At 47.1% G+C, this 21,261-nt stretch overlaps 1 protein-coding gene across 1 annotated transcript; it reads right to left on the minus strand.

Moving 5' to 3' along the window:
* Positions 1-2,221: 2,221 nt before the first annotated feature.
* Positions 2,222-14,704, minus strand: LOC139053019 (uncharacterized). The gene is made up of 2 exons (XM_070530156.1): positions 14,619-14,704; positions 2,222-2,726 (listed from the first exon to the last, which is right to left on the minus strand). Exons 1-2 carry the CDS (start codon positions 14,621-14,623, stop codon positions 2,369-2,371), a joined length of 363 nt encoding a protein of 120 aa, XP_070386257.1. The 5' UTR covers positions 14,624-14,704; the 3' UTR covers positions 2,222-2,368.
* Positions 14,705-21,261: the final 6,557 nt, after the last annotated feature.

Consider the following 21,261-nt stretch of genomic DNA (forward strand, 5'->3'; position numbering starts at 1 on the left):
CGCTCCCGCAACACTGGGGGCTCTCCGGGAGCCCAGGTCCTGCAGAAAATGCTGTCATTGTAGCAGCAAAACATGGCTCATACACTCGCGACGGAAATTGGTCGCACCGAATGCGATGACAAGGACAAATGACCCACAATGACAAATGCAAGAAGCAATCAGACAAGGAAGCTTTGGTTGACATACTGACAGCACAATTTTGATTAGGCTTGCTTCGCAAAGAGAAATAATTATTGCATCACGATCGGCCCAGTCGCGGCGTTTCAATGAACTTCAGCAGAGATGCATGCTGTAATGGGCGGCACACAAATGACACGCACCTAATGATGTGCTTGATGTTGATAAATTAAACGTATTGAATGAATAGAATTTATTGATAGGAAAGACAGAGAGGTCGACCTGAGCTAGTGCGCTCTAGTCTGCTACTCTGCACTGGGGAGGAGGGAAGGGGAGTGAAAGTATTGGGATGGATGATGATGATAAGAGAAGTGGTGAGTGCTTATGTACATGAGACAGTTGCCTCGCTAGAGCCGCTCGTCGAGCTTGGTGTGCTGCAGGAACGTAGATAACTACAGTATCAAATACAAGCAACATTAATAGGAAGGAAAAGAAGCAATCGCCAGTCAGAAAAAAAAAAACTATTTTCTCCGGAATCGCGGCCCCGCGGTCTCTCCGTCTGGAACTTGGTCTCGCTAGAAGTGCAGGTACATGTGTCATGACCTAACGAATGCAAGTACAGGTTAGTATGGTCTAAATTTCATAAGTGGTCACAGAAATTTCTATTCTTAACACTTTCAAAATTTTAATACCGGAAGCCTATGGAAACAATAGGAGCTGACGTAGGAAAGTATTGATTTGCGAGGAATGTACATCCAGAAGTAGTCTTTAGAAGGTTTTGTACATATTAGGTCAAAAGCTCCTTCGTCAAAGACAGCTGCATATTTATATTTTTTTACAGGACCAGCTTTCAACGCATGTCGCACCCCCTACAATGGCTCAATGGCTAAGCTGATCTACACTGAGCACGAATACTTTGGTTCAATTCCCAGTGCGGTGGTGGTATTCGAAGGGTGGCGGAATGCAGCCATGCTCTTATACAAAGCTTTGGGGCACAGAACCCGGTGTTCAATTTTAATCGGGAGGCCTTGATCCACATCGTTGTCACACCTGTATTGCATTGGAACGTTAAACTCCACAGACATCCTCGTCTGCAGTACAGACATAAGCCTGTTCTATGCCGTGACATCCTTGGCCACGTGGTCATCGAGTGGTTTTGTGCTCGCAGATCCATAGGATTGTGGTAGCTCTACTGCATCGCTTGCGGACATGTTCTTTATTTCGCTGCGCCGGTTAATAAATTCACCGGCTGTTCACACGATGTCGCTGTATGTGTCATCGCAGGAATTTCTTATATTCGAACCGTAGGGGCGATAATGAAATTCACGGTACGCCACGCAATGGCGACGCAGGGATAACTGATTCCAAATATCCGAAGTTTTCTAATGTGCTGATCCTTTCGATGATAGCTGCAGAGCTCAAAGGACAGGACTAGTGATTATTTCTGAGCCGTGATTAAGAAACTGATGACCGCGGACACTCGCTGTCAAAACGATGGCGTGAGGAAGAGCGGCAGCAGCAGCGAGCGAATAGCCCTTCGTGCTGCCTTTCGCTTTAACGTTGAACTAAGCGGCGAGAACACAGCTCAGACGAAGCCATCAGCCATCGGCACGCCTAGCCTTTGCAACCAACGCAAATATACCTTCAAAGTAGGGCCAGCGTGGCCGCGACCGGGATAGGACCACGGCCTCCTGCTCCCTTGCGTGAAATGGAAGACGGCGCGCATCCTCTCCGCCTTTCCCCTATGCGCACACGAAATGAAACCAGTACATCCTTCTCAGCTTCACACGCTTCCACTAGCACTTACAGAACACGACGTGCGGTCGCAATCTTATTCCACTTGGACTTTATATGGAATATCATGGCGACGGCGACGGCGGAAATTCGTCTCGAATGTCCATATAATTGCTATCGCAATAAAATTATCGCTCTTTCTCTCTCTCCAGTTCGCGTAACGCTATCGGTAACATATCGAATGCTCACTTAATAGATCCGTTGTCAGCGTGTAAGATGGAAAAAAAAGTTCTTTTTCTTTACCAGGCTGTGTCACTTTATTAGCAAGTGGGCTCTTGCGTACCATTTTCTTGCTCAGCTTAGGCAGCAGTCACTACGTATAGTGAAGAAAATCAATCCCAAACACTTTCGAGATGTTGCACGTTTTAAAAGAAACTGACGTGCAGTGCGAAGCCGCACGGCTGCTCTCTGCGAGTAACTCTCGTTTTTCTCCTTGAGCCGTACAGTCGCAGAGTGGTCAGCACCCGATGCCCACCATGGCGGGGCACCCGAACGCTCCGGCGAACGCAGGCAGTTTCATGGTGGCCACAAGACACGCTGTTGCTGCCGCCTCCCGCTGGCTGCGGCTGGGCACTGCGCAGAAGGTGTGGCCAAAGCGGAGGAAGAAGAGCTGCCTGAGCGACCTCTCCTGCGCGATCTTGGCGTCTCGTAAAGCGGCCGCCCTGAACGACACCTCGGCGGCCCAACGGACCTGGACCGCGTCGCGCCACCACGGCTCGTCGCCGGACATTTCGACGCCGGAGGTGTGCTTCGTGTAGGACGCCAGGCAGCGCGTGTGCTCAGCCAGGTCCCACGCCGAGGACGAGTTGCCGTGGCTGCGTCGAAAGTATGAAAGTATGCATGACGTCGCGTGACGGCGGGTTGTGGTTCCCAAACTGACAAAGGCTAATTGTCCGAAAATTTCACACGAAGCGCCGTGTTCGAACGAGCAGTTCCATGCACTTCTTGTGCACTGCGCCATGCCATTCGTCATTGAAGTACATTCTAAGAAACATTTGGCCCCTTTGGGGCTTATCTTGTCGCCGAAACTTTATTTAGAGTGTTCACTCTAAAAGTAAAGGCCACACCTTGGGGCATTTCATCATTTACATACGGCACATTATCGGTCGTACCAAACAAACTACTATAACCTTTTTCCAGAGATCAGGTTTGTCCGGTGGGCGAAGAAGAGCACACGCCAGCAGCGGTCTCACTTTTCCACACCCCCTCAATGTGATACGCCAGCGTCTACATGCACCATGCGAGGCGATTTACCTGTCTCCACCGTAGCACTAAGCTCGCCTGGCGACACTCATGCGATTTGCCTAGCTAGGGGTATACTGAGATTTTCATGGATGCGACGTACTAGAAATGCAATGCGATGCACCACTATCTCAATCATATACAAACGCGGCTTTAGCCTCCCGATAAGATAGTCGTTATATTTCGCTATGTGAGACTTCGTATACGCGAAGAGTGTGCAAGATACATTGCTGCGAGATTAGCAGTGCAATAGAAAGGAAGAAATGCAATGAACCGAACGTTCCATTTGGTATACTGTAAATTTGGGTAAAGAAATATTTAATGCCTTCGATAAACCAGAAAAGTTAGAATAAACAGCTAGATTGCATATCTCATCGCACCTTTTCAACGCGGATACTCACACCTTCATCGCTGTCATCCAGTAACATAAATCCCAATGTTTCGTTTTATGCGGAACACTTTCTTTGACCGTCATATCTGGGCTGCTGCCGTCTTTCCTGATATGCTACGTGTCTAGGCGTACATTAGCAACTAGGTAGATTTCAACGACAATTCTGCCAATTACGTAAAATTTTATAATTTACTTTTTAATAATTAACTTAAGATATAGCAATACTGAAATCCTAAAACTGTCATCACATGAGATATATGTGACCTTAATATGGTTTATGAAATAATTGGGCGTGCCAGTTAGCAGCTTCTAAAAAGTGTGCCTCTAGCCAGTTCGGGACAATCTTAACTGAAATACCGAGGTATTCTTAAGCATATTCTGGGGACCGGTATCTAGAAAGTGGTGCTAGTTATAAAATTTCTATTAACCAGACATGACTTCACTACTCCTTAGCATCAGTTTCACAATTGCAACATTCGCGTAAAGTTTGTAATACCACAAATAATTTGCATATTTATATGATTTTGACCATCTGGCCGCCTTTAACATGCATCCAATGCACCCCCGCCGTGGTTACTCAGTGGCTATGGTGTTGGGCCACTCAGCACGAGGTCGCGGGATTGAATCCCGGCCACGGCTGCCGCATTTATATGGGGGCGAAATGCGAAAACACCCATGTACTTAGATTTAAGTGCGCGTTAAAGAACCCCAGGCGGTCGAAATTTCCAGCGGCCCCCACTACGGCGTGCCTCATAATCAGAAACTGGTTTTGGCACGTAAAACACCCTAATTTTTAATCCAATACACGGTACACGGGCGTTCCTGCATTGCGCCTGCATCGAAATCCAGCTGCCGCTGGTCGCGCACTTTTGGAACGCGTCGATTTAGCGAATACATACAACGATGGGAGAGGTCTAATGGTGGACGCTGATTGGCTCGCACATGTATACCACACAAATACCTGGAGAGCGCCTTTTGTTAATTTCCAACTGGCTATATGTAGTCACAATGAACTGAGCCTAAAAGCGGGAGCCTTTTCTTTTGCAGGATACAAGTTGTTGTTGTTTCTTTTGTTTTACTTCCCTCACCAATAACATCTCTGTTGGCGCCCCGATACGCAGTCCTTGCCTAACTGGCGTACGTCAGCCAGGCAAGCGATATTTCGTTAAGGATATCAACCGAGGCTCGCGCGCGATGCCGACGCAAACAGTGCGAGCGAAACACTTGTACACGGCAATGTACAGTCAGCGCCTATCGAAAAAAAAACGACAAAGAAAAAGCGCAGCCATGACGCGAGAGCCTGACGTAGCCTGACGCATTTCCCAAGGCTTGTTTGGGCTGGGCCCCGTGGATGGCATAAGGCAGGATAGGAGGGCGGCGGTTCCTTCAACGGCACCGTAGAGTCGACAGTGAAGAATTGTCGACTTAGCGCTGGTTTAAGGGCCCTCTATATTATAATGTAATAGTGCACTATAACTGCCGACACAACCTGCGAATGGTAAAGTGGCTTGATTCTAATGCTATAATGTAGAGTTTTTGCTTTAAAGCAAAAAAAAAAAATAACAGAAAGGGGAAGCAAAGCGACTCGACAACGGTTTACACCGAAGACAAGGTCTTCTGGGGCGCATTAGCGTACCCTGTCGTTTGTTTAGGTTGCACGACTTTCGTGATTCGCCCACATTAGATAATGCACATTATCCAGGATCGGCCCATCTGGACCATCTGGGTTAAAATTTCGGGCCGTTTGCGCTAATTACGCATCATTACTACACCGTACATGGCTTTACGCTAACATATGGTCCGTCTTTTTCATTGCAAGCTTCATTTTGACGTTTAGGTCCACTAGCTTGCTTTAAGTATTATATAAAATATTCACCAAGATAATTTCCAATAGAATAAGGGCAACACTTCAACTCGGCGAAACAAAGGAACAAGCTGGCTTCAAGAAGGGATATTCTACAATGGATCACATCCATGTCATCAATCAGGTAATCGAGAAATCTGCAGAATACGATCAACCTCTCTCTATTATGAAAATGCATTTGACTCATAGAGACACCAGCGGTCGTAGAGCCATTACACAATCAAGAAGTAGAGGAGGAATGCGTGAACATCTTGGGAAATATCTACAAATAATCCACGGCTACCTTGGTACTCTACAAGAAAAGTAGACAGTTACTTATCAAGAAAGGGGTCCGACAAGAAGACAAAATCTATCCGGTGCTATTAACTGCATGTTTGGAAGTAGTATTCGAAGGCTTAGGAGTGAGGATCAACGACGAATATCAAAGCAACCTTCCATTTTTGTCCTGTTCAGCAACACTGGGGATGAATCACAACAAATGACTCGGGGCCTTAACAGAGAAAGTATAAGAGTGGAGTTGAGATTCTTATGAAAAGACAAAAATAAGGTTCAATAGCGCGGCAAGGAAACAAGTGTTCAGGATCGCCAGCCAGCCTTCAGAGTCTGTGAAGGAATACGTTTTTGTCTCTTTTATTTTATACGTCTTTATTTATGCATTTAATAGGTCAAGCGTTGCGGCAGAAAAGGGGTTCAGAAAAAGGGTTCAGCCTCAGCTCACTGAGGCTGAACTCTTGGAGGGCTTCAGTGAACAGAATGTAATCAATGTCAAAAGAATTAAGATGAGGCGCGATGGCAAAGAAATCCAAGCCAAGCACTTGACAATCACCTTCGGATCAAGTGTCCTGCCCGAGTCTATCGAGGCAGGGTACGTCAGGCTCCGTGTTAGGCCATATGTGCCAAATCCGCTCAGATGTTTCAAACGCCAACGTTTCGGCCACAGTTCGCAGAGCTGCCGAGGCCGTCAAACCTGTGCCAAGTGCAGTGCCCACGAACATACTTCTGAAGCTTGCGAGAACACTCTCCATTGTGTAAACTGTGAAGGGGAGCACGCCGCATACTCGCGGTCGTGCCCATCCTGGAAAAAAAGGAAAAGAAATTGTGACGACAAAAGTAAAAGAAAATATTAGGTTCAATCAAGGAGGCACGCAGGCGGGTATCCTACCTGCCCAAAAACACATTTGCCGAAGTGGCGCGTCAGGAGGCAACGCCACAGCGGTCTCTGGCGGCTGTCCGACTCACACCCAGTGAGGCGGCAGAAACGCCTTCTCCTCACCCCCCCCCCCCCCCCCCCGGCGGCTGCAGCTATTGCTGCTACGCCAACCCAGCAGAAGAGGCCATCTACCTCCGGGCAGGTGACCTCAAAGGCTTCGTCCAACGTGCCGAGGCCGTCACGCCAAACAAAGCGCTCGGAAGAGCGCCTGTCCAGCGCCTCGCAAGAGGCGATGGACACAACCACCAGCAAGACGGCGCCACCAGCGCCTAAGGAGCGGCGAGGCACTCTCGACCGCTCCAAAAGAGACAAAACTCCCGTCACGGTGCCTGAAAAACACCCGTGAGCTAATCCTTGTCTCTTAAACACACAGCACCCAACACATTTATCATAATGGAAACACAAATACTACAGTGGAATGTACGAGGACTTTTACGTAACCTCGATCACATTAACCAACTGTTACACAAACATAATCCAAGGTTGCTGTGTGTTCAAGAGAGACATCTGAAACCTACAAACACTAATTTCCTTCGCAATTATTCTATCTTTCGGAATGACCGCGACGAGGCTACCGCCTCTGGCGGTGTAGCATTCGTAGCCCACAGATATGTCGCTTGCCGACCCATCGCCCTTACCACGCCCCTCAAGGCAGTGTCAGTTCGGGCCATTCTTTTTCACAAATTAGTAGCAATGTGTTCCAGTTATATACCGCCAAACCAGCGTCTCGAAAAAACAGACTTTTATAACCTCATTGACCAGCTCCCCGAGCCTTACATACTCGTGGGAGATTTTAACCCTCATAACCCGATGTGGGGAGACTCACGATGTGACGCGAGAGGTCGACTCATTGAAAATTTACTTTTAAACTCCAGTGCGTGCCTCTTTAATAAGAAAGAACCGACCTACTATATGCCACAGCTTAATTCATACTCCTCAATAGACCTGTCTATGGGTTCTGGTTCTACCTTCCCTGATTTAGAGTGGTCTGTAATTAAAAATTCATTTGGAAGTGATCACTTCTCATTAACTCTAAACCTAGTAACACAACATGACTCTCCTCCGCCTGTTCCTCGCAGGAAACGAGCCGAGGCTAATTAGGAATGCTTTAAAGAATTCACCTACATATTACCAGATTTTATAAGTGATTTTAGCATAGATCATGCCGTATCATGTTTTACCGCTCTTATCATTGATGCAGCAGAGAAATTCATCCCTCAAACAAATGGCACATCATTGAAAAGACGGGTGCCCTGGTGGAATAACGATTGCAGATAGGCACGGAGGAGACAGACTAAAGCCTGGGGCAAACTAAGCGAATGCCCTACTGCCGAAAATTTAGTAGAATTTAAACAGATTAAATCCCAGGGAAGACGAACGCGAAGACAGGCAAACAGGTCAAGCTGGCAGAGGTTCCTTTCAGCTGTAAATTCATATACTTAAGAGGCTAAAGTGTGGGACGGGCTTAGAAGGCTAAAGGGACAAGAAATTCATCCGTTGCCCCTAGTAAACGATGAAGGCAATAGCTTAGAAGATCAAGTTGGCGCACTCGCGGAACATTTTGAGCGGATTTCAAGCTCAAATCATTATTCCAAGGCATTCCTCAAGCACAAAAAAATAGCAGAACGTGAGGCCATCAACCGCAAATGCAGACAGAACGAATTATATAACCAGCCTTTTAACATTGCCGAATTGACAGCTGCTTTGGCTGCATGTCAGAGCTCTGCATCTGGACCTGACAGGATCATGTACGACATGCTTAAACATCTCCACAACGATACTCAAATAACGCTACTCGCACTTTTCAATGCTATATGGGCGGCCGGGTACCTCCCATCTAAATGGAAAGAAGCTATTGTTATCCCTGTTTTGAAGCACGGTAAAGATACATCACTGCTGACCAGCTACCATCCTATAGCGCTTGCGAGCTGTCTTTGCAAGCTTTTTGAAAAAATGATCAATCGCCGTCTCATACATTTTCTAGAGTCCAGCAATATCCTTGACCCAGTTCAATGTGGTTTCAGGGAAGGGCGATCTACAACCGACCATCTCATGCGCATCGAATCAAACATTCGCGATGCTTTCGTACATAAACAATCCTTCCTATCCGTATTTCTTGACATGGAAAAGGCGTACGATACAACTTGGCGGTACGGAATATTGCGCGAGCTTTCGGCGCGGGGCATCCGCGGCAATATGTTAAACATTATCGAAAGCTACCTACAAAACTGCACATTTCGGGTGAAAATGGGCAATGCACTGTCGCGTACATTCACACAGGAAACTGGTGTACCCCAGGGAGGCATACTCCGTTGCACTCGCTTTATTATTAGGATAAACACACTACGCACTTCATTACCGCCAGCTATATTTTATTCCGTCTACGTAGATGACATACAAATAGGTTTTAAATCCTGAAACATTGCAGTATGCGAAGGACAAGTACAGCCGGGATTGAACAAGATATCTAAGTGGGCAGAAGAAACTGGGTTTAAAATTGACCCCCACAAAGGTTCATGTGTTCTAGTTTCAAGAAAGAGAGGCCTGGTTCCAGACCCATGCATGGAACTGTGTGGACAAAAAATGCCTGTCAACAAAGAACACCAATTTCCAGGTGTAATACTTGACTCTAAGCTTACTTTTATCCCACAAATAAAATATCTCAAAGCTAAATGTCTAAAAAAATGAACTTACTCAAAATATTACCACACACAACATGGGGTAGCGACAGGAAGTGTATAATGAATATTTACAAGAGCCTCATTCAATCGCAGTTAGACTATGGCGCCATAGTGTACAACTCTGCAGCCCCGAGTGCACTAAAGATGCTGGGTCCGGTCCACCACCTGGGTATTCGTCTGGCCACAGGCGCATTCGGAACTACCCCCATTCAAAGCTCGTATGTAGAATCGAATGCGTGGCCACTCAATCTGCAGCGATCTTACACCAGCTTCACATATTTTCTTAAAGTGCTCTCTAATCCTGAACATCCCTGTTGTGAAACTATTAACGATTCGACATGTACTGCACTCTTCCGCAATCGACCCTCCTTGAGACAGCCTTTCTCACTCCGTGTGAGGGAGCTTAGCGTGGAAGTGAATGTTCCACTCTTCGAACTCCGCTTGATGCCTCCAGCGAAGCAGCTACCGCCTTGGGACTGACAAGTGATAGAGTGTTATATACCTTTCGTAAGTGTTACAAAATGGGCATCAGAACTCGAAATACGAATGCATTTTCATGAACTCCAATTGAAGTACTGTTGTACGGAATTCTACACTGATGCGTCGAAATCACATGTTGGTGTGTCTTACGCGGCTGTTGGACCCTCTTTCTCTGAAGCAGGTGTAATGAACCCCCGTACAAGCATCTTTACTGCAGAAGCCTACGCAGTACTATCTGCACTAAAAAACAAAAAAAAAACTAGACAAAGCGATAATATTCCCAGACTCATTGAGTATTGTGAGAGCACTAATGTCCTTAAGAAAACACAGGAATAATGTTTTCATTGAGCTTTACTGTCTCTTGTGCAATATTTATTCATCTCGTAAGCATGAGACAATATGCTGGCCACCGGGGAAGAACAGATAAATCAACATGGCGCCGCGTAAGCAATACGCGATTTGGCAATGGAACTGCCGCGGGTATCGTCGCAAGCGAGGAAACCTGCAGCAGTTAATAACAAGTAAGGAGGTGCCAGATGTCATCGCCCTGCAGGAAACCGGGGCGATCGCAAAATTATCGGGGTATAAATCGTATAGTGCTTCCGGCGAGAAGGCAACCGTCACGACGCTCATACACAGAAACCTCTCGGCTGTCGAGCACGATACCGGTGTGCGCGGCATAGACCACGTCCTGATTGAAATAATCCCCTCCCGTAAAGAAGATGGAAGTCTATTTATTCTGAACATATATAGTCCACCCCGGCACAAGCCCAAATTCGGCCCACTCTTCCGCAAAGTGTTGAGCGTAGCGCACAAGCAGGCACTAGTCGTGGTCGGCGATTTTAACGCGCCACACGTGGCTTGGGGATACAGCATAAAGAACATTAAGGGCCGAAGCCTGTGGGCAGACGCTCAGCACGAAGGCCTAACGCTCATAACTGACCCTCAGGCACCAACCAGAATAGGAAACAGCGTAACCAACGACACGACACCAGATCTCACATTTACGAAGAATGTAGAAGTTTCTCAATGGACAAACATGCAGGAAAGCTTAGGTAGTGACCACTACATCGTCGTCACAACGGTACAAGCAGGCCCAAGGAAAAAGAGGAGGAGAGAACTGAAGCTACTAGAATGGGACTCTTTCCGCAAAATCCGACAAGATGATGCGGAAGACACTATAACGGACGTTGAGAAATGGGCAGAGAAACTGCAAGAAAACATTAAACGAGCTACCAAAACTGTTCCAGAGGAGGCAGCTATAGAGGAGATGGATAGCAGATTATTGCACATGTGGGAAGCGAAAGGTAGCATGCTGAAAAGATGGAAAAAGCAAAAACATAATCGGAAATTAAGGAAGAGAATGGTGGAATTAAACAAGGAAATCGAGATATATGCAAATAGGTTAACCCAACAGAAGTGGAAAGCCACGTGCGACTTGATGGGAAGGCAGATAGGAATTTCCAAGACCTGGAACATTCTCCGATGCCTCTTGGACCCCGGAAGTACAAAAACCATACAAAGACACAATCTACAGAAGGTTATACACAGCTACAACGGCACAGAAGAAGAGCTCTTCCGAGAGCTCCAAAAGATGTACGTTGGAGATGCGGATAGAGAAGTACTTCCGGATTACCTAGGTAACGAGAATCCAGATCTTGATACCCCTATTACGGAGGCAGAAGTTAGATATGAACTGACCAGGCTCAACTCGAAATGTGCACCAGGACCTGATGGGATAAGCAACAAAACACTCAGAAACCTCGACGATGTATCCATCCGAGCTCTCACGGACTACATGAATAACTGCTAGGAGCAAGGCAGCATTCCAAGTCAATGGAAATCAGCCCAAATTATTTTTATACCAAAGACTGGAAAGAAACCACAACTGACGAACTTAAGGCCCATATCCCTGACATCCTGCGTCGGTAAACTTATGGAACATGTGGTTCTCACACGTCTCACGAGATACATGGATGATGGAGGACTTTACCCACATACCATGGTTGGATTTCGACCAAAGTTATCGACGCAGGATATTATGCTCAAACTAAAACATCAGATCGTAGATGCGGGTGAGAAAAGTCTAGACACTAAGGCCATACTAGGTCTCGATCTAACTAAGGCCTTTGACACCGTCACGCACAAGGCCATACTACAAAATCTCCAAAAACTGGATGTAGGACGTAAAACATACGCGTACATCAAAGACTTCTTGACAGATTGTACCGCAAAGATTTCAATGGGAGAATCCAAATCGGACGCGCTCAAGCTAGGTAATAGGGGTACCCCGCAGGGTTCAGTCCTATCTCCCTTTCTATTCAACGTAGCAATGATTGGTCTTCCTGCGAGACTCGAAAAGATAGAAGCACTCGGACACAGCCTCTACGCGGACGACATCACCCTTTGGGTGGCGGGTGGAAGCGATGGGCATGTGGAAGAGATCCTTCAAACCGCAGTAAACACGGTAGAAGACTACATCAAAGACAAGGGACTGAGATGCTCCTCGCAAAAATCAGAACCTCTGCTCTATAGGCCCACATGCCGGGGTCGAAAAAGCATTAGGGAAAGGCCGGGCATTGTGTTCACAGTAGAAGGCACCACAATACCGATAGTGGAGAGCCTGAGAATACTGGGACTCCACATATCCGAAAACGGCCATAACGGAGAAACCATTAGACTACTTGACAATAGTGTTCAACAAACAATCAGACTAATAAAGCGCATATCCAACAGGCACTATGGCATGAAAGAGCACAATCTCATCCGATTAATAGAAACATTCGTAATCAGTCGTATTGTATATGTGGTTCCTTACCTCAAGCTCTACGCTGCGGAGAAAGCCAAGATAGACTGCATTATTAGAAGGGCCTATAAGCAAGCCTTGGGACTTCCGGCAAATACGTCAAACGAGAAATTCTTGGCGCTCGGCGTGCACAATACATTAGACGAACTTATTGAGGCACAGAGAGTAGCGCAGTATGAAAGGCTTACGCAGAGTTTGACGGGGAGACACATCTTAGATGACATCGGAATAACCTACGAAGCACAGCACAGAGTGCGGAGAGACATCCCAAGGAAAAGAAGGGAACATCTATCAATACCCCCCCTCCCCAGAAACATGCACCCGGAGTTTCACCAAGATCGAAGAAACGCACGAACGAGAGCTCTCCACAAAAGATTCCGTAATGCCAGGGACGTGGTCTATGTGGACGCGGCGGAGTACGCAAATGGACAGAGTATGTCGATAGTTGCTACGAGTCTAGAGGGTGACTGCAGAGTTAGTGGGACGGTGAAAACATGGAAGGCAGAGGTGGCGGAGGAAGCTGCCTTAGCACTGGCAATAGCCTCCACGGAAGCCAACATCGTAGTAAGCGACTGCAAGACAGCCGTCAAGAACTATGCAAAAGGAAGAATGTCGCCGGAAGCACTCAGAATTTTAAACAACTTTCGTGAAGATCGCGACATTCAGATTATATGGGCACCCGCACACTCCTCCCTTCCCGGGAACGAAATAGCGCACAACCTGGCTCGAGAACTGACAGGCCGAGCAGGTTACACGCAACAAATACTGGGAACGGAGAGAGACCGGATGACCAGCTTTAACGAGATCACCAAACACTATAAATTGGGAAGCGCCCATTTCCCCCCTGCACACTCCTCATTAAATAGACGGCAAGCGACGGCATGGCGCCTCTTACAAACAGATACATATCCGAACCCGGTGGCCTACCACCGCTACTACCCGGACCTTTGCACGGATAGATGTAGATTCTGTGAAGAAAGGGCGGACCTACAACACATGGTATGGGCTTGTCCTCGTACACCCATACAGAATAAAATAATTAAAACCAGAGAGCAGTGGGAGACCGCGTTGCTCAGCTGTGCACCGGAAGACCAACGCAAGGCAATCCAGCAGGCCGAAGATGCCGCCAGGGCCCAAGGGCTCGAGGCCGTCATTTAGGTAGAGGCCTAGGTCTCAAATCTGCTGTGCACAAATAAAGTTTATTCCTCCTCCTCCTCCCTCGTCATAGATGCATTGAAGGTAATGTGCTGGCCGACCAAATGACCACATCAGTTACACCTCAAGCTGGTAATACCACAACTGCTATTCCTTCCACAGACCTCAAGCCTTTTTTGCGAACGAAACTGCGAAGTTACTGGCAACGCATGTGGGACAATGAAACAAATAATAAGCTCCATTTGATTAAGCCAAGGATAGGTTTCTGGCCCCCTGTTGCAAAAACAAGACGGACCGACGTCCTATTCTGTAGACTCCAAATAGGACACATATATGGCACTCACAATTTTCTGCTTACTGGCAAGGAACCTCCTACCTGCTGTAGATGTGGTGAAAGGCTCACCGTCCTCCACGTCCTCGTGGAGTGTTTACTACCAAAGCTGTCACCACAAAGATGTGGTTCTGCATGTTAATAGCCCAATAGTATCGTAGCGCATCCTCTTTCTAGAGGATGGTGCTATGATAGTAGTTCTGGACAGCACACACCTTCAGGTACTTGCGCTTAAAGGAGTCTATTAGGGCAGTAGTGCTTTTTCAAATTTTATCACGACGTAATTCTTTTACAATGTTTCTTTCGCGTCCTTGTCACGCTTCATAATCTTAGTCATAGTTTTATTACATGTAGCTTTTACGCATTTTGCAGTGACCGTCTTTTAGGCCCCTCTACAGCCCTGTAACATTCATCGCTTGTAATTTAACGCTTCACTTTGATTTCATTACCATTGGCTTGGCGCTCTTTGGCCATACGTGGCCCTTGCGCCGTAAAACAGAACACATCATCATCATGCGCCATCAGCTCTTGCTCGTCGCTTACGTACCACATCGCCGGCACGCTCTTCTTCCCGGGCCGCCGGGTTGGCACGACGCCGATGGCCTCTCTCTCGCCGCTGCTCTCGCTGTCACTCCTCGCTCTTCATGCGTACGGATCACGCGTGGTCTTACCATAGCAACGGCAGAGCGAAATGGCACGGAAAATTCCCCTTGGTCGCCTTATCAGGCGCACACTACGTCGCCCACTACCTCATACATTCACAGAGACACAGCTGCGGCGGCGCGCCGTTTCCATTTCCAGACACAGGAGGCCGTTTACCCGAGCTCTGACGCGAGCGGTGATATGCGCTTGCTTTTGTTGTTGGCTCTTTCACTCTGACTTTTTAGGGGAGAGGTTTTCCGCGTGGACGCCATAAAATCCCGGATCATAGCCATAGACAGCTTCGCAGTAAACAAAACAAAAAAAGAAATGGAAATGGTTCCCCGCCGCGCGTATCTCACCATCTCGCAAGGTGCGGTAGAATCTTAGAGAAGAGCGCTACAGTTACTTCCGCCTGAATGTGACTGTAGCCAGTTTGCTGGGTGAGTTAGAAGTCCTCAAGCGCCTGCGTTCCAATCCGTTAAGTCTCAATGAAAATGGCGGCGAGCGCTGATCGCCTCCTTTTGCAATCTGCTAGCCAGATAACTTCCAGAGAGCAGCCAGATGGAAATCGTCCTGGCTGCTTCTGGCAGCCTGCGGGTAGCCAGAACCACCATCCAGCCCAACTAAAACGAACGCGTGGCCGAAGTGCGTCGCGCTGTGGGCGAAGCAACCTGAGGAAAACGAAGGCGCTCCGGCTGGCTCTGGCAGCTCGCGCGCAGTGATAAGTGTAAAATCAAATATCGCCAGTGCTGCTTGTGACTGCTGCGTCAGAGAGGAAACTATTGAACACGTTATTTGCTGTTCTCGCTAAAGCACAGACGTGTTAGTCTGTCGCGACCACATTAGGCAGTCCGACAACCATCCGCTTTCGGAGGCACTTATGAAGTACCGGCCAGCAGGGTTGTCAAACCCGCAGTCAGTCAAAGCTCTACTGAAGGTACTATTCTCGGGGAACTTGTTCGAGAAACTATTTATTCCGTTCCCCTCCCCAATTCCCATTTTTCTTCGTGCGTCTGCTTTATCGCAGGTTTTGTTTTCTTTGCCCCTTATATATCCCTTTGTAGGGTAGCGAACCAGAAGCCTCCCTTCCGACTAACCTTCCTGCCTTTACATTCTCATCTCTCTCTCTCTCTACTCATGTGAATCATTTCCAGTCATGTGCATGAATAACAAAATGTGAGATCAGCAAGAATTTGAGGAGGTTTGGTCGAAAGCTCGTTGACACCACGTTTCGTGCTGCTAGCCAAAATCACACTTACATTGATGGTGTTCTATGAGGACTTTGCTATAAAACTAAAAGAGGGCGGCACATTCAGTGCTACGCGATGCTTGAGAAGAATATTCATGTCTAGCTTAACTTAGAGTGGGAACAACCTAGGGTGCTACTTATGCGAAGTTGTTGTAGCCACTTATGCAATGTATAAATTAAGAACGACAAATTCTCCCCCTAGTCATGTGGCAGAGATGGTTGGGGCACACGTTCAACTGCCATTAGCCAATGCTGTTACCGAATGTATGTAGCACGAGAAAGCAGAAACCTTTGTTTATGCAGCCCATAACCCAAGGTTTTTGCTGTTCTGGTTAGTATGTGAATACAATCGACTGGTATTATCAAAATTTGTTTGGCCGTTCCCATAAAATAACTAGTAAAGGAATAAATAGGTTGATTTAACATGAAAATCAAGAACCAGAATTAATATGCTGTGCGAGAAAAGTCCACCCTCGATGTTAAATGTGGTTTCCACATGCCCTTTGCTCCCAGAAAGTCTGCCCGACTGCCAGTTTCCGCTAGCACAAGCAATTCGCATAAGGTTGCTTTGTTGCGATGCGCACGCAAAATATTCGCAGCTGATGAAACAAGTCGCGCCCATTTTGTTATTACATTAAAGTATGGGGCTTGACGTGCCAAAACGACTTTCTAATTTTGAGACACGCCGCAGTGGAAGACTCCCGCGGACTCCCAAGGACTACAATCCCGCGACCTCGTGCTGAGCAACCCCACACCATAGCCACTGAGCAACCACGGCGTGTCCACTTTGTTATGTCGGAACGACAGAAGGTTAATTGTTTCAATGTTACTATCATTCAAGCTTCTAGTCATTCGTCTTCTTGAGCTCATGCACCCTTCTTGCCTTTCAGCCATTGTGCTGAACGTTGGGTAAATGGGGCAGATTTTTTACCCCGCTATTTTGGAAGCAGTAACCTCAATCGGGCTGTTATGAATGGAAACCTGAATGTAACATTTATGTGACCCTGCACAACCAAAATTCAGGAAACGTGTGGCCCATTGTTTTGCTGGGCTGCAAGTTTGTTTCTTATAGAGATAATTTTACCTTTTCCCTTTATTGCAGTGTTGCAGCCGTCGTAAGGTTGTCACGAAGGCTGGTCATCAAGGTCAGGGGCAGGATTCACTAAGCTAACTTATGCTATTAATCTGACTTAAGGATAATCTTACGATAAAAGCGAATTCACGAAGCGAAAAACTGCTCTTAAGATCTTGAAGCGTACTACGCCCGCCGCGGCAAAGACGAGCGCTGTAATTGAAAAGAATGCGTATATGTTAGGGTAGCACACTTGCGAACTTCAGTATTTCCGCCAATAGTAAGCGTACGTCGATTCACAAAATCTAAACGGCCGTCGCAAATGACGACCTCAGAGGAAATCTCTAGCATATGGGTGTAGCAATCTTACGAACATAATTACGTCCATCTGCGCCACTCGAGCTAACGCGAGTAAGCATTGGAAAGCGCTGTAGTGGCTGACTGGCCAGAGGCCACAACTGATAGCCGAGGATGGCGCGTGCTTATTATCTTTGCGGCGTGCTCTGATTTGTCACCTCAGAGTGCATCGAGCTGTTTCAGCGCATAATTATATTGAGTTTGCGTTGCTGTGGAAGGCAGCAACATTAATGCTGTGCAATGAACATCTGCCTAATGTCTGATAGGCTGTGTTTCTGTATGCGCGCTATAGCCGGAACTTTCATACTCGTAATGACGCTCCATTGGGTGCTAGCAAACAGAAGTGTCCGTCCTTGACAACCATCAAGTTTGTCACTGATGTGTTGTGAGCACTTCTATCACTGTCTTTTTTCTAGTTTGTGCTTTCTTTTGCCCAAAGGGCTGCGGATGATTATTTCTTTTAAGGATTTGAGGCTATTGTTATGCATGGGAGACCTAACTCAAAGATCGCCTAAACGCCCAACGCCGAGGGGACTGCTACATGGAACAGTTTCTCACCGTCATTCCGACGTCACCAGTTCCGTTCGGCACCAACTCGTCGACCATCGTCCCTAACGCCTCAGGCTACGTTTCACTAATTCTGCCCCGTGACAGTATTGATTGTATGCTTAGGAGTATTCAAGGTATTCGACTGAGAACTGGGAAGGATCAAGGGAAATGGTCAACGCGGAATATCTCAACAGGCTTGAGCTTGCCGGTGTCATTGTCCTGTACAGCAACGCTGTGGACACATTGTAAGAATCGATTGAGAACTCTAACACAGAAAGTGCAAGAGAAGCTTAAAGAAAAGTATGCTGAAGACGATGGTAATGTTGAATACGTTGTCAAGCGAACAAGAATTAATGACCGACAGTCAGCCTCTAGAGTATATACAGGAGTAAGATTCTCTAGGTCAGTTAACCACAGGGAACGCTGATCATAGAGTGAAGTTAGCAAAAGTATGAAAACAGTTCCAAGTGCACACGGCCGGCATTACCAAGTCGTGACCGGGAGCACACCGCTGTCGTTGATAAGAAACGTGTACAACCATTCCGATCTTCAAGTACTATCATAAGGGGCAGAAACTTGAAGGTCAGCAATGAAGATTGAAAATAAATTGAGGACATCTCAAACAAGCGATGGAACGAAAAATGTTAGACCTAATGCTAAGAGGATAAACGGGGTAGTCGTAGGTGAAATTAAGCGGGAAAATTAGAGCTGGGAAGGCCGCGTATTTAATACGGCACATACGGGAGTCTAATACAAATAAAGACTGGGTGCTAGGGAAAGGAAGGTGGGGTAATGAAGTCAGGAAATCTGCAGGCATAACATGGAATCTGTTAGCACAGGTCAGGGTCAATTATATATAACTGGTAGACAGGGGCGTAGCCAGGGGGGGGGGCTTATGGGGCTTCAGCCCCCCCCCCCCCCGAAATTTTTTCGTGTTGCCCATGCACCGCCGACCAAAGCGACCCCCGGCGCCGGAAATCACTCTGGATTTTGTCTAGAATGTCTTTTTGACGCTCGAAAAGACATTTAACCGCGAAGATTGCAAACTCGGGCTGGATTTCGTGGCAACGCCCATACACCGGCAGTCACATAACGCCAAGCAGTCCCATCCGAGCACAAAGTTTCAAGGGCGCTTTGATGGTGAGCGGGCTCGCCGCGGCATCTCACTGAGGCCGCGGCATCTCACTGAGGCCACGGAATCTATGGAGCGCATGGATATCAATTGCGAAACTTTATAGGTATAAATCTCATAAGCTCTTGATGTGAAAGGTGCATTGACATTTCCAATGTTCTGCTTTAGATTTTCAATTGCGGAACTTTGTGGGTTTAATGCTGTTATAAATATTTGACGCCAAAGGTCCATTGACTTTTCTAAAGACTTACATCGGAACATACAACGAGACAAGCCAAATCAGCACACCAGCAGACGAGCTGACAAAGCAGGCAGCGAGGTCCAATGAGACGAAACGTTGGGGTGGTTCATTTGTGCCGTCATGTCACATAAAGAAATATCAACATTTTTTTAACCTACGCCAGAACATCCATGTCAAGACACCAAAGCCAGCCAAAGTAACTACCTTCTTATTTATTTTTTCTACTTTGACTTTTATTCGCGAGGACACATTGAGCCTCTTCAATTTTTTTTTGTTCTTGCTACCCTACCCGCGGGCTGCCAGAGCCAGCCAGAGCGCATACGTTTTTCTCGTATGGCCCCGACCGCCGTGCGGTGCACTTCGGTGCGTGTTCGGTTTGCTCTGGCCGAGTGCATTAGTTTTGGACGCTTTCTGGCTAGCAGACGAGAAAAAAAAAACAATGGTCGCTCGCCGCCATCAGTGTGGGGACTCGAAGGATCGCACCGCATTCCTTGAGCGGAACCTTTCCGGAAAGTCTTGTTTCGCCACTGTAAGATACTGAGCATTATGCGTATGATTCTCAGTGGACCAAGTCTCATGTTTTCTTCGGTATTCCTTCCGTAGCCCCATTAGGTGCCCGAAGTAGGCATTCGATTCTGGCCAACATACTTTCCTATGCGTTTTTTTTTCATTTCGGTGCCTCCACCTCACACAAAAAAATACATTGTTGCGGCGCAGCGAATTGTCGCATGGTGAAAGTTCGATTTTGATACTTCTTTTGGGGAAAGTAATGGGCGACGGGACGCTTCAGTTGACGGATACGTTTATTATATTATTGCGAAAGCAATTATATGGACACTCCAGGCGCATTCCTGCCATCGCCCTCACGTTTCGTATAAAGTCCAAGGGTGATAACATCGTGACCACGCGCTGCATGCTGTATGCGTGAGTGAACGCGTAGGAGGGGAGGTAGAACGGGTGAGCCGACGATGGTGGCTCAGTCTTGTGTGCGCAAAGGAGAAACGCGGGGAGCAAGCGCGTCGCCTTCCGTAGCGCGCAATGCATCGGGGGGAGTGGATGGAATGGGGGCGGAATCTAGGATTCTGTGAATCTATGATTGTGCAACATGTTTATTTGCCTTGTTTGACGCATTATGTACAGTTACTTCTTCTTAGATACATAGACTCATTGGAGACTTAAATGTATACTTAAATATCTTGTTGCGAGGTTTCGTGTATACATGCAGTGAACTTTGTTTCCAGTGACACTTTTTTGTCCTTTATCAAGCCGTATTTTCACATTTCTAATGTACGAGGGCGAGTCAAATGAAAGTGAGCCTACCCTAACCACGCAATAATGGTTCGGCTCATTACCTGCGAGGCATGCGCGTAGGAGAACGGCATGTCTCATTTACAAAAGTGACACGCAGGTGTGAAAAATGTTCTTTAATGCTCTCATACACTGGGTTGAATGTGGTTGCGTCACATTATGGACACTTCAAAAGTTGAACAGCTCGGTGTCGCGAAGTTTTTGACAGCTGAAGGTGTTTGCAAAACAGAAATTAATCACCATATGGCTGCCGTGTACGTTGAAAACTGCATTTCACTGACCACTAGCTGTGAAGCGTTGGAGCAAACGGTTCAAAGGACGTTGCAAAGACATTCTAAGACCGGGCCAAAACCATCGTGCAATCATCCCCCCCCACAATTCCAAAGGTTCATGAGCTGCTGAAACAAGAACGGAGGATAAGCATCGATAAACTGGCAGACCGTCTGAACATCAGTCACGGTTCGGTTCAGGCCATAATTCATGAGCTTCTCGGTTATTGGCTCTTTGGTGCGCAATGGATCCCCAAGATTTGGATCCATCGCGAGAAGACGGAGAAGTTTCGCGCTGCCTTGACTCATCTGATCGGGTATCACAATGAGGATGACGACGTCTTGTTTGCAACTGTGATCGCGGACGAACC

Source organism: Dermacentor albipictus, unplaced genomic scaffold (genome assembly GCF_038994185.2).
Source record: "Dermacentor albipictus isolate Rhodes 1998 colony unplaced genomic scaffold, USDA_Dalb.pri_finalv2 scaffold_54, whole genome shotgun sequence".
Taxonomy (NCBI): Eukaryota; Metazoa; Arthropoda; class Arachnida; order Ixodida; family Ixodidae; genus Dermacentor; species Dermacentor albipictus.